Source organism: Danio rerio, chromosome 11, assembly GCF_049306965.1.
Source record: "Danio rerio strain Tuebingen ecotype United States chromosome 11, GRCz12tu, whole genome shotgun sequence".
In the NCBI taxonomy this organism is placed as follows: domain Eukaryota; kingdom Metazoa; phylum Chordata; class Actinopteri; order Cypriniformes; family Danionidae; genus Danio; species Danio rerio.
Genome location: NC_133186.1, coordinates 43,012,501 through 43,027,497, shown reverse-complemented (window position 1 = coordinate 43,027,497; position 14,997 = coordinate 43,012,501). Strand labels below are relative to the sequence as shown.

Genomic DNA, 14,997 nt, shown 5'->3' with positions numbered 1-14,997 from the left:
ACCATTATTGCTATTACACAGACCCCCTAGTTTTTCACGATTTTTTTGTGAATGTTTTTTTTTTTGCGATTAAAAAATCCCAGAAATTTGCAGACAATTTTGCGATTAAAAAAAAAAAAAAAAAAAAAAAATTATATATATATATATATATATATATATATATATATATATATATATATATATATATAAAAAACGTAAAAAAATTTATTTATTTATTTACATCTTTATTTTTGTCTCTTGTCAAGACAAGATCTAAAATGGTAGGGATTAAGCCAGAGAAAGGTTGTCTTACTCTTATTTTTATCCACAATCTTACTTTCAGATTTCACTCCCCGGAGCATGTGTCATACTTAAGACATGCATTAGGGCTTCCCCTAACACACCTAAAACACGGATTACCGTAAAAATCTTCAATGGCAGGCAAGCGTTTTCTCTTGTTAAGTGTGGGGAAAGAGTAAACAAAATCATTTATTGATTTAACGCTCATAATACCAGACATGTAAAGCAGAAGTAAAAAAAAGAAGTAATAAAGCAATATGGTCGCCCACTGAAGCTAGGCAGGGCTGCGTCCGGTCAGTACCTGGATGGGAGACCACATGGGAAAGCTAGGTTGCTGCCAGAAGTGGTGTCAGTGAGGCCAGCAAGGGGCGTCAACCTGTGGTCTGTGTGGGTCCTAATGCCCCAGTATAGTGACAGGGACTCTATACTGCACAGTGAGCGCCGTCTTTCGGATGAGACATTAAACCGAGGTCCCGACTCTCTGTGGTCATTAAAAATCCCAGGATGTCCTTCGAAAAAGAGTAGGGGTTTAACCCCGGCATCCTGGCCAAATCTGCCCACTGGCCTCTGTCCATCATGGCCTCATAACCCTCCCCATATCATAATTGGCATATCATCACTCAGTCTCCTCTCCACCAATCAGCTGGTGTGTGGTGTGCGGTCTGACGCAAAATGGCTGCCGTTGTGTCATCCAGGTGGATGCTGCACACTGGTGGTGAATGAGGAGATTCCCCCTCATAGTGTAAAAGCACTTTGAGTGTCCAGAAAAGCGCTATATAAATGTCAGGAATTATTTTATTATTATTATTATTTTTCTTTAATTCGGTCACATCTAGCGGCCGTCACCCTTTTTGCCCAAATGCCCAATTCGTGCCACAAGATGGTACTGTATATCTCATCTTTGCCATGACTACATGTAAATCACTCGCGCTTCTTCTGCGTCTTGCACAAGCTAAAAACTCCCCCGTCCCCCCACTTTAATGTAATGTATTGATTGTGAGGGCGCAGGTGAGACGTAACTTTTCGAGAGACACTCAAATACATCACGTGTGCTGCGTATGCAACGTCTATAAGTCACGTAAAACAATAAATTGCAAACTGAAATAAATATATTTTGATTTGATGTTTTATGAGATTATTTACGCATTTTGCGATTATTTTGCATTTAAGAATTTTGCAGAATCGCAAAAATGTGCCACTTTTTGTTGATTTTGCGTTGTATTCAGCAATTGCGGAATCGCGAAAATCTAGGGGTCTGATAAGAGTATATGCAATATACAGTTAAAGTCTGAATTATTAGCCCTCCTGTATATTTCTTCCTCTAATTTATGTTTAACACAAATAAGATTTTTTCAACACATTTCTAAATATAATAGTTTTAATAACTCATTTCTAATAACTGATTAATTTGATCTTTTTCACGATGACAGCACATACCTGTAATATTTGACTAGATTTTTTCAAGATCCTAGTATTCAGCTTAAAGTGACATTTAGACACTTATCTAATTAGGCAAGTTAGGGTTGTTAGGCAAGTCATTGTACAATGATGGTTTGTTTTGTAGACAATCAATAAAAATATTGCTTAAGGGGGCTAATAATATTGACCTTAAAATTATTATTATAATTTTTTATTATTAAAAACTGCTTTTATTGCAGCTGAAATAAAACAAATAAGACTTTCTCCAAAAGAAAAAATATTATCAGACATACTGTGAAAATATTATCAGACATACTGTGATATTGGAAAACTTTAACATTGCGATATGTTTTATTCTGTGATTATATATTGCGATAGGAATGCAATTTCACCAAATTTGCTGAATAACTATTTGGAAATAATTTATGATTTTACATTGATTGGGGTGACTGTAAGGGAGTGCATATGCAGAAAATATAAGAAATAATCTACAAACATAGAGAAATTCAATAAAGAAAAAGAAACCAATTAAATGTTTATTGTTTTTAGAGTCGTCGTCATCTGTATTCAGGTATGTACTAATTGAATAATCAAATGTAAAATAATACCTCATAGTCTTTGTTTTATAACCAATTCAATAAAATTAATCATTATTAATTAGTCAAAGTTACAAACGCTACATTTTCTTATACCTGAATGCTTTAAAACCCTCACACAGTCACAGTCCTCGAAAAACACTTTCAAAATGGTCAATCACAATCCGGACTCAACATTGCATATACTTGCGATGTGACTATTGCGAATAATTATTCTGCGATGTCAATGCTGAAATGATATATTGTGCTGCCCTAGTAGAGATGTGCGATTAATTAATTTATTTTATACATTGTCCTTTATCTACATTCTTTATTTTTATACCATTGAATAAATAAACAATTTAAAGTCAGCTAATAAAAATAACAATTTCCTATGGAAATTGTAAATCGTAAGAAATATTATTATCACAATTCTCACAATATCGCAATAACAACATCACATATTTTAGCACTATCCTGAATCCCTACTTGGTAGTGATGTTTTGAGGAACCAGTTGAATGTATGCTAATCCCACAGATGCATTCGTTTCAGTCCAGATCTGAATTCTCCGCCAATTTTCTGTATCAAAGTTACGATTCCATGGCATGCACTGTAAATTGTCTGCATCTCGGCTGCATTATCATAGTGCTGCAAGCTGTGTCAGTGTGCTGTGGCAAAGATGACGTGCTTAGACTGCAGGGTGCAGGCCCTCCCTCCCGTCACACAGGCTGTATTCTCTGCTGAGACCGGGAGAAAAGCAGCCATAAGCATTCGTGGCTCAGTTGGTGCACATTTTCATATGTAGAGAGAAGGATGAAGATCTGTGAGATCTCTGGCCTGACTCTGCGGCCTGATTTAGGTGTTTTTTTTTCCCTCCTCCTCATTCGGGTTGTGTTTAATGAATAATACACAAGGGTACTTATTATATCAGGCTGAAGGTTTTATTCCCCAGGTGAGCACAGCAGGAATGATCTTCCCTGAGATGTCACCATTACCGCAGTAATGGACAGCATAGAGGGCAGGAGAAGCTGAATCACACAGTGATTGCATAGTAAAAGTTTGCAAAATTGTACTGTATGAAACAGCAGTTTTACAAACAACAGATTCATTTACAGAGTCAGAATCCTCGAAGCTTTTTAGACAAGCTGTATAATTCTTATTCATAGAAAAAATTCAGATATTTTACATAATAAAATTTTCCAACTAAAAGAATGTTATGTTGCACCTGGAGAAGAAACTATGAAGCAAGTTAGACATTATATGGTATGCATGATCTTTACTTTGAAACATTTTGTGTTTTGATGCATGTAGCCAAGTATTGAGTCAAGTAAATAAATTACTTATCGAGTAATTTAATTATTTTTTAAAGTAATTTAAATACTATTTTAACGATGTAATTAATAATTTTCAAGTAATTTAAATACTATTTTAATGATTTAATTAATTATTTTTTAAAGTAATTTAAAAACTATTTTAATGATTTATTTAATAATTTTTAAGTAATTTAAATACAATTTTAATGATTTTATTAATTATTTTAAAGTAATTAAATACTATTTTAATGATTTAATTCATTATTTTTAAGTAATTTAAATACTATTTTAATTATGTAATTATTTTAAAGTAATTTAAACACTAATGATGTAATTAATTATTTTAAAAGTAATTTAAATACTATTTTAATGATGTAATTAATTATTTTTTAAAGTAATTTAAATGCTATTTTATTGATGTAATTAATTATTTTTTAAAGTAACTTAAATACTATTTTAATGATGTAATTAATTATTTTTAAAGTAATTTAAATACTATTTTAATGATGTAATTACTTACTTTAAAAAACAATTTAAATACTATTTTATTGATGTAATTAATTATTTTTTAAAGTAATTTAAATGCTATTTTAATGATGTAATATATTTTTTAAGTACGTTACACAACACCATTTGGGACTGATTTTGTTGTGAAACGTCTGTGTTGATTTTATTAAATGACTACGACAGACATTGAAACAGTGACATTCAACACATAGCCGTTCGCAAATTTGCATGCAGTGTTTAAATATAGCTTTCATTTGAACTTAATAAAATAAAACCCAAATGACTTCAGTTAAACATCCCCTCTAGTTTTTAATTAATTACATTATCTGTTAAGAAGCACTCAGTCATTTACTGTTTTGTGTGACACTCATCTTGCCAACCAGGGGAGAAATCACACCGCATGCATTACATTTAGTTGTTACATTACTGTGTAATCTAGGGAAACTCCCAACACCCACATCTGTTGTGCAAAAAAACCCTTCTTAGCATTAAAAGACTTAATGTGGATAGACTAAATGTATTTTAATTAACTACTTGGGAAGATTGAAGTTTCTTTTCTTCCTCTCTTTGTAAATTCATGCATTGATGTCTAGCAAACAGACATGTTGTGTCCTGACAAGTGATTCACAGAGACGGCCAAATGACTCACATGTGGCCCCTACCAATATGATTCATATTGGTTATATGTGGTCGGGTTGCTTTGATTGGACGCTGTTAAGGACGGAGTGCAGATGACACATTTGCTGTCCTCTTCAGATGTGATTTACACACAAGTCATAAAGAGGGACGACAGAACCGGCCTTGCGCGCCCAGACTGTTTATTACTTCAGATCCCGCTGCCTTGCAGAATTATGACACCAGCGCATACAAGGTTATGCCAAGTGTCCTTGATTGTGTTCCCTTCAGGCTGATGAGAACTGTGTCGGTGGAATGATTTTGGCAAACTATCACCTCATGGCTACAAATTGCTCTTTATGAGCGAGCAGTAGAGTCATTTTGGAGTCATTTGAGTGTCCGAGATGTTTTTTAAGGATGGAAAAGATGTTGACCATCTACTGATTTTGTACAGGTTTTACTTTTGATTTGGACTCCAGGTTCATCAATAGCTATGTTTTAATCCAGGTGTTTGTATGCACATGTTGGAATATATATAATAACGCAACGGTCCCCAACTTATTTATCACCGCAGACCGGTCAATGCTTGACCATTTTACCATGGCCTGGGAGTGGGGTTGGGTGTACGTAGATTGCTAGGCGACCATCAATCGTTTTCTCAGAGAATGACAAGCTGACAAAACAGTACTGCATTTCTGATACAACTTTAATTCATGGAAGTGCAGTGTTTGTCTGAAATAATTAGTCCACGGCAGAGATGCCCAAAGTTGGCCCATTATAACCTTTGATTTGGCCTGCCATCCCATCTGAGGGGAGAGTGAGAATGATGGAGATGGTTATAGGCAAATACCTTTAACACAGAGATTGTTGTTTCTAATTTGGCGTAACCTTTTTTGTATTTTATTGCTCAGCTACAAAAAAGGAAACACAAATGAATGTTTTAATTAATGTTGTAGATCAATTCGATTTTTAAAAATGTAAATATTGTCACTCGACGGACAGAAGACAATGCAGTAGACATCGGCGAGCAAATCAAGGCAAAAACTAGTGTACTTCTGCTATAAATTAGATTGTTTTGTTTTTACTGTAATAAGTTTCAATAGAAAATTTGAAGCTGATTGCTCAGTTTTCGTCATGCGACTCGAGGTGCAAGGTGGCATTCTGAAGTTCAGTTCATCTGGGGTCGCCTGAAAGGCATGATCTTGTTGCACCGCTAATATGAAAATAACAAACTTGCTCGCGGAAAAGACGGGATATGCGACAAGGCTGACATTATTTGCGATCTCCAGCAGTTGATTTTCTTGCACAGACATGCTGGATTCACCTGATTTGTTGACATCTTGACATCCATTCCTTGGCAGTTCGGAAGTCCTTCGTTGGGCCTTTTTACCTTTGCATGAAACTTTTCAAAGACGTCTTTTTTTTTTTACTAATTTTACTGCATGTTGGTTAAATTTTGCCACTAAAGTGACTGAAATGTAATTGAGAGAATGCGGCCATTTTTAAAAATAAAAGATTGTTCAGACTCCGATAATAAATAAAACTGAAATAATTCTTGTGCCGCCTGGTACAAATTAATCCAGGGACTGGTACCGGTCTGCAGCCCGAGGGTTGGGGAACACTGTAATAACGGAAATTTGAGAAACATTGTATTCGATAAGAACAAATGCACATTCACTATGGGGGAAACTCATTTACAGAATAAATTCCTGCATATTCATCAAAAAATTAGCATAATTAACAGATCGTTTGAATGCAAAAAATGGGCACAGTGGGATGCCAGTAATTGAAGAAACCAGTTGTCCAACCACATCGTAAAACTATGAACTTTGTTTTGCTCATTCTAAAATCCCTCAGCAAAAGGTTGTCATCACAGTAGTTCAGTATTATTATTATTATTATTATTATTATTATTATTATTATTATCATCATCTTTACTTTATTATTATCTCCAGAACTGTCCTGAACATTTGTGCTTCCAAAGAGCATCTTGCACCTCCAAAAGTCAGCATTCATTGCTTTTCAGCTTCATCTTCTGAAATGCAGCTCGTTTATTACAGAAGAAACTGACAGTGGCTTCTTCTACCACCGCAATCTCCATTTTTTTAAATATTTGTCACAATATTGTTCAAGTCACTTTTTTGTTCTCTTTACCTTATTGGATGAAAACGATGCTTCATTCTCAAACTTCATTCATTCATTCATTTTCCTTCGACTTAGTCCTTTTATTTATCTGGGGTCACCACAGCGGAATGAACTGCCAACTTATCCAGAATATGTTTTACGCAGCGGATGCCCTACCTGCTGCTACCCAGTACTGGGGACCACCCAAACACTCCACATTCACTCTCATACACTATGGCCAGTTAAGCTTAGGAAACCCACGCCAAGAGAACATGCAAACTCCACAAAGAAATGCCAACTGGCCCAGCCGGGAATCGAACTAGCCACCTTCTTGCTGGGAGTCGACAGTGCTAACCACTGAGCCACCATGTCACCTATTCACAAATTTTTTATTCAATAATCCAGTTTTGCGCTCAAGTCTGATTTGCATCTTCGGATAAAACGTATCAGTGATGACATCAAAATTGCTTGACTTTGGATGCGTGTGATCTTTGAATGGGTGCTCGTAGTGTCTTGAGCACGCCTGGCGCGTTTCATTATTTATGCACTCTTGATTATCTTCTCTCTCATCAGTGGCAGCAGTTTGAAATGTATCTTTAGCTTCTAGGCAGGTGGTTGTTTAATGAACCCATGAGGACAATTATAGAACGCAAAGTACAGCTGAATAGAGCTCAACAGTAGGGTTCCTGATGGAAAAACACAGTTTAAAATCAAAATGACTGTATGGAAGTTTCAGCAGGTCAACTTTTCAAGATAGATGTTGGGTATTTAGATGTTGGCAAAAAGACTTGATTTCTGTTGAAGTGCACACTACTCAAAGAACTTAAGCCAGACCCACCAGTCAGATATGACGAAGCGATGAAAACCAGAAGCTTTGCAATTAGATTTGTGGTGAGCTTTTGCAGGGTTGCGTAGGCTGTCTAGACGATATTATCTTATTTGTAGGAAGAGGAGTTCTTAAAGAAACAACACCTGAAAAAATGACGCAATGAAAGTGGATGTGGACCAGTGAAAACCTCAATGACCTTTGTTTCAGTTCTTATGATCAAGTGTTCAAAAAGTATGATGGTTATTATTTCTGTTTTTATTTTACTGTATGTCATTTTAATGCAATTGTATGTGCATTATAATTTATCATTTCATAGATTAACTGAAATGCTTTTCTTAATTGGATTTTTTTTTGTCTTGTTTCTAGACCAAATATCTAGAAGTTCTTAAATTTAGGAGTTTTTTTCTAGACAGGTAAAAAATAATTGCTTGTCTTAATAAATTGCATGCCAGCATAAAGGGTCCCACTTTATATTAATTGTCCTTAACTACTATGTACTTGCATCAAAAAATAAATACAATGTACTTTATGGACAGGTTTGGTGGTATGGGTAGGTTTAAGGGTGGGTTAAGGTGAGCAGGGGTGTCGGACTCAATTAGTTTGATCAGGTGTGTTTAATTAGGGTTGGAACTAAACTGCAGAGCTGCGGCCCTTTTGGAACTGAGTTTGACACCTGTGGTGTAGGGAATGGTCAGCAGTGTATTTACAAACGTAATTACAGAAGTTAATTACAGATGTAATTACATACAGGTCTTTAATCAAGCATAAGTACACAATGAATACATGTATTTACACAATAGGTACTTTGTAACAAGCTTTTAATTCCTGTGTAAGTACATATTAGTTAAGGCCACTTAATATAAAGTGGGACCGCATAACGTTAAATAAACATTACATTAACTGCTCCCATTTTCTTTAGAATATGTTGCTTAAGCACAGAGTAAAGCTAGGGTAAAATAAGTTTCAGTCTTGCAGTTGACTTCCAGTGACCTTCTTCCCCCTGCCATGTGGGATCCTGGGGAAATGTCATGTCAAACTTCCTCTCGCCCGCTCAGATTGATATAAACGTGGGCTGCCTCTGACCTCCAGTGCTCCATATACTCTCCACGCAGCTCAAAGCAGCACACTGCCTCCTTTGTTTCCACATCTTAACCATGCAAGCTCCATTCACTGCCAAAAATGATTCATCTCTCAGCGCTGGACAAATCTCTGTTTCAAGAAGTTGTTAGTTCTCTGCATATACCTTTTAAAGGTGGAGGTAAATGGCACATACCAAAAGTGATGGTGTATAATGATCCAGTCACCATTTGCATTTCATTTTCGAAGTGCACCGGCTGGTTATGTTGCTTTTGCTTGATTCATCAGAGACTGCTCTCATCTGTCAGGTATGCACAGCGAAACCAGGCGATGTTTGGATGCTGGGAAGGGCAATTTGATTCTTGTAGACTGCATTTCCCCGAAGTAATGTGCTTTTATTAAGAAAGTACTTTGTAATTTTAGTGCAATGGGTTATTAATATGCACAGATTTAATAATGGGTGTTTCAACAGCATTTTTTTCCATCTAGCTCACTCTCAGTGTATCACTACAACGTGAAGCCGGAATGTGGGATGGATATGTTTTTCAGGATGGTCTTGTTTATAAAATATGTGACCTGGTTTCATTGGTGTTCATTTCCATCTGGAACAGTAACATCAGCTATTGATTACACTTTTGGCATTTAGAGGTTGGTTATTCATCATGCAACAGCTTTTCTGTCACCATTTGTGCTTCAGCCATTGTACTAATCTAAAATATAATAATAAATGGTGTGCTGTTATTGTACCAAGTTCCTCTTCTTTGACGTTTATACAGATCAGATGTACAGTTAAAGTTCTTGAGTCAATTCATTATGTCTAATGTAATTATTCATTTTCTTTTCGACTTAGTCCCTTTATTATTCAGGGGTCTGCACAGCAGAATGAACCGCCAACTTATCCAGCATATGTTTTACACAGCGGATGCCCTTCCAGCTGCAACCCATCACTGGGAAACATCCATACACTCTCATTCACCCACATACACTATGGACAATTTAGTTTACCAATTCACCTATACCACATGTTTCTGGGCTGGTGGGAGAAACCGGAGCACCCGGAGGAAACCCACACAAACATGCAAACTCCACACAGAAATGCCAACTGACCCAGCCGAGGCTCAAACCAGTGACCTTCTTGCTGTGAGGCGATCATGCTACCCACTGCGCCACCTAATGTAATTATTAGTTTTGATCAAGCAGCTAAAATGTTTCAGTGACAGGAATGAATGACAGGAGAGAATGTATATTTACAAATGAAATGAAGTTAACCAAACAAAACATAAAATATTTTATGATCATATTGTCTGCAATGAAATACAACTCTAAGTCAATTTGGAAATCACTACTGTTTTTTTATTTGTGTCTTCCATAATGTAGGGGTGTAACGATTTATCGTTGTACGATTTATTGCGATGCAAAAATGTCACCATATGCATCGTGGCGTTATGACGATTTGATTACGATATGACGTCTGTTTTCTCTTATTAGTTGAGCTGTTTGCACGTGAGCTACGTTCCACCTGCTGTCGCACGTGAGTTCAGATTGCAGCAGCAGTAATGTTAGCAGACCAAGATGAGTGGAGTTGAAATAGATGATGGCCCATCCTCTCAAAATCAGACGTCTGGCAACATTTCGGTTGTACAGTCATTGCTTTAGACTCGTCCGCTTTTTGACACGCATACTGGGTCAAACATAGCTGAAGTTTTAAAGTCTTCACAGTGATTTACATACTTTGCACAGCGACATGGATACCTTCTAATGGTGTTGAAAGAGTCACATACTGTATTTATAAGGTACAATTCACCCTAAAATATCATTCTGTCTTCATATAATGATGTATTGGCGGCCGCAAAATCACACATGACGTGAGCCAACCGTGAGCTGTTACTAAAAAGGGACTATGCTTCAGTGAACAGAATCTGCAGGTTGTGACTAACAGGTAATAAAGTAGTACACAACATTCAGTTTGTGGAACAGAGTTATCGTTCAGGAGCCGCGTGGGAAGTATGAACAGCAGTGGAAATGAAACCGAAAGCGTGCACATTATTTAAATAATCATGTCGCATTTTAGAGTTATGATTACGACGAGCATGAACTCTTTTGAGTACAGAGGTACACAAAAATGCACGTCAACATGATATACTTGATAGTGCCGACATCAGCAACGCCAAAGAAATAGTAAACCTGCCTAAACTGCTGAAAAGAGCCACGACTGTCCTGTGTAATGAAAAGACAGCCACCCTGTCACTCATCATGCCCAACATGAAGACAGCCATCCATAAAAACCTCTCAGACAGACACACATCAGTCCAGGATTATTATATAGAACTGCTGATTACCTGGAAATGTAGATTTTTTTTTTTTTTGCACACACAAAAAACGCAAGTGACCAAGCAAAGCCTTAAGCTCTTACTGTTAAATTCAATTGAATTGAATCATTCTATATTATTTTATAAGAAGTTTTCAAATTGTTTTATTTTCCAGAAACAATCCTGTTTAATTTATTCTCTTAAAGAAGGTTCAGTTTAACAAGTTGAAACAAAAGAAATACATAAAAAATAGTTTACTTGGTAATTAAAATTTTTTTAAATAAAATTTGCATTTCAGTTTAATTTTCAATTTTTATTCCAAATATCGTGATACGTATCGAATCGTGAACATTATATCGTGATACACATTGTATCGTGAGCTGAGTGTATCGTTACACCCCTACCATAATGTCTCAACTTTTTCTGATTTGGGGTGTTATTTAGTTAGCTGCTAAAATGTCAATAAAATTTCTTTGTTAAACTGTAGAGTTGAATGTTCAACATCAAAGTTGACAGCAGAGATCCCATAATGCAATTCACAACCATTAATAAATGGAAAACACTTGTGGTAAAAAATACAGAAACCTAATAAGCAGATATTTTTTACAATGTACATTCTATTGGAAAATATAAACAATTTTTTCCCTCAAATCATTCAGCCATATTAATACATTTACAACTTAAATACAAGGAAATAATACATACTTTTAGGGTGTAGTATAAGTAGGCAAATTGCGAAGCAGCAAATAGGTGCCAGCTTGTATTAGAAAATCGCAACACCATTCTTCCCCTTAAATCAGTCAGCCATATTAATAAATTGCTAATTTAGAGATGAGTATTGTAAAGGGGCTTCTGCCTGTGCTTATTCTGCCTCCAGGCGAGCAAACGTGGCCCCGTCGTCCTGATTCTGCCACGTCCACTGCAGCACAGACCCACTTTCCCTGACACAAACCTCTCTGGAGACTCGCTGTTTATTTATTAATTTCTGCTCTTCTTCCCCCCCTGCAACTCTAAAGCCACCTTTCACTGTTCCTTTCTAACAATTTCAAGCATCCAGTCTGGATCAAATCCATGCGTGAAAGGACTGAATGGCAATATAGCCTATTTCAGTCATAAAAGCTTTTCTCTGATATCAACTCTTGTGAAGCTATGTCGAATTTGGCCAAGGACAAGGTCAGCGTTAAACCCAATTGGAAAAAATGTTCATTGTTAAGATCTCAATGGTGCTCATTTCCATTGAGCATGCACTATGAATTGAGGAAATGCTTAATATAAGAGCGCTTTCCTGCTGTATCATCCCCAGGTGGTTTTTATTTTGGCCAATCATGCGTTGTAGAGTCATGTGTAGAGTCAGTAGTATGGTATTTATTTCTATCAGGCTTGTGGCGTCTCTCTTAGGAAGGCTTTGGAAGCGCTTCAGACTAATTACTTCAGGTCAGAGGTTGTCGGATTAATGGGCAATAAATGACATGATGTGTCGCACTGTGGTTTTCCTACAGAGGGAGATGAAGGAGCAGCTGGCGACTCTTCAGGACAGTGAGAAGGGTCATACGGAGGCTTTACAACTACTGCAGAGGCAGCTTACTGAAACCAAGGTAAACTTCTGCAGTTTATCGTGTTGTCCTGCCTGTTATTCAGGACTGCACAATGCATTTCAATTCAACACCGACATCACTATGTGTGGGTCTGCAAATGTGGAGCCTGTAGAGTGCAAAGTGTAACCATAATGGAGTAGAAGTTTGTCATTTGCATGTGTTCTTAAAGGGATAGTTCACCTAAAAATGAAAAATCTTCAATAGGTGAACAGTATTTTTCAAAATATCTTTTTTTTTTTGTGTTCAGCAGAAGATACTAGGACCGCACAATATATTGCTTCAGCATGGATATCACAATGTACACATCTACAACAGTCACTTCACAAGAAACTTGTAGCTTATTATATTTTATGCAGATGTAATCATGTAAATCAATCTAATTTAATCAGTTATTTAAATTCAAATAGAAATATTCAATTCATCTGGTGAAATTCTATTCATGTTACAATATATACAGTATCGCAGAAAAACAAAATGTCGCAACAATGTCAGATTTAGGCTGACACTTGCAGCCCTAGAATAAAGTCATAAAAGTTTCATTAAGAATAAACGATGAGTTTCATTTTCATATATATATATATATATATATATATATATATATATATATATATATATATATATATATATATATATATACATATAGTTGAAGTCAGAATTATTTTCCCCTCTTTGATTTTCTTTATATATATATATATATATATATATATATATATATATATATATATATATATATATATATATATATATATATATATATTATTATTATTATTTTATTTTTTTTTTTAAATAATGTTTAACAGTGCAAAGAAATTTTTACAGTATGTCTGATAATATTTTATCTTCTGTAAAAAGTCAGATTTGTTTTATTTTGGCTAGAATCAAAGCAGTTATTAATTTTTTTTAAAGCCATTTTAAGGTCAAAATTATTAGCCCTTTTAAGCTATATATTTTTTTGATAGTCTACAAAACAAACCATCGTTACACAATAACTTGCCTAATTACCCTAACCTGCCTAGTTAACCTAATTAACCTAGTTAAGCCTTTAAATGTAACTTTAAGATATTATTTACTGTCATCATGACAAAAATAAAATAAATCAGTCATTAGAGATGAGTTATTAAAACTATTATGTTTAGAAATGGGTTGAAAAAAACTTCTCTCTATTAAACAGAAATTGGGGGAAAAATTTACAAGGGAGCTAATAATTCAGGGGTCTAATAATTCTGACTTCAACTGCATGGTTTCCGCTAAATTCATTTTTCCATGGCGGGGCGCCACGCCAAAATTGTTCCCAGGGCTACATCACAGCTTTTGATTCAAAATATTCAGTCATGTTTTGTTTTTTTTAAATAGCAGGTTATAATCGCACCAAAGCTTATTAAAGGGTAAGTGAACTATAACAGCTCAAACTTTTCTGTAACTGTAGTAGTGCTGTGCGTCATTTGTTTAACCCTTTAAGGTTACGTGATGACTGATTGACGGACTGACTGACAGGTGCGTGAGGCCAGCAAACACGACGTATAGTCGTTTCACTTCACTTTAGGACGCAATAATGCCGCTCTGTAGGTCTATTGGAGACATTCATAAATATTCCTAGCAAATCTAGTAAATGTTGGAGACATACTTGTTACATAAACACTAAATCGCAGTTCAGCAGTGTATATTTTAAAGCGCACAAGAAGATCTGCGCTAGAGCAGCGTATATTGAGCGAAGTTTTGTGCACAAGCAGAGGAAATTGGCGCGCAAGCAAATAGATTCGCAATTAAAACATCATGGAGTAGTCCAGCAAATAAACTACCTTGCGACGCAATAAATCCTGTTAAAAGTCGCATAAAGATTAAATATCATTTTGCGCGTGTTGATTAGTGTCATTAAGCTTCGGTGGGCGTTGATGACAAAGTTCCTTACACATGCCACTACCGAGTGGCACATGGCAGTGAAAACCGGACATGCCACCGGAAATGTCACTACAATCAGTGGCCTGTGCCAGTGGCGTCTGTATGTCAGATGTCATGTTAGTTGCTGCGCAGCTGTCAGTAAAGCACTGCACACACACATACATAAACACACACACACAGAATATAGCAAAATGCTGATTTTTTTTTCTTTTCATTTGGCGTGCGTTATTAAATTTCATAACACTCTCACCAGTCATTAATATTTATTTGCGTTCAATACCCCAGCTTGTCACGGGGGCATGAATGAAATGTTCATAAGTTAAAGTGAAACTGCAGAACTGTAGTTAAGGTCAGGCATCCTGCTGATTTGATTCAGAATGGCTCTTTTTTGTCAGGTGGCTCACCGGTCAGGTATACATCCACACTAAAATATCAAGGTAAAAGTCATCATAGCT

At 35.9% G+C, this 14,997-nt stretch overlaps 1 protein-coding gene across 2 annotated transcripts in view; it reads left to right on the top strand.

Moving 5' to 3' along the window:
- Positions 1–14,997, top strand: part of trim62.1 (tripartite motif containing 62, tandem duplicate 1) — an 89,830-nt gene that overhangs the window by 42,016 nt on the left and 32,817 nt on the right. For both annotated transcript variants that reach the window (XM_021479666.3, NM_001080674.1), the window contains 1 exon segment: positions 12,548–12,643. In XM_021479666.3, coding sequence (XP_021335341.1) covers positions 12,548–12,643 — 96 coding nt within the window.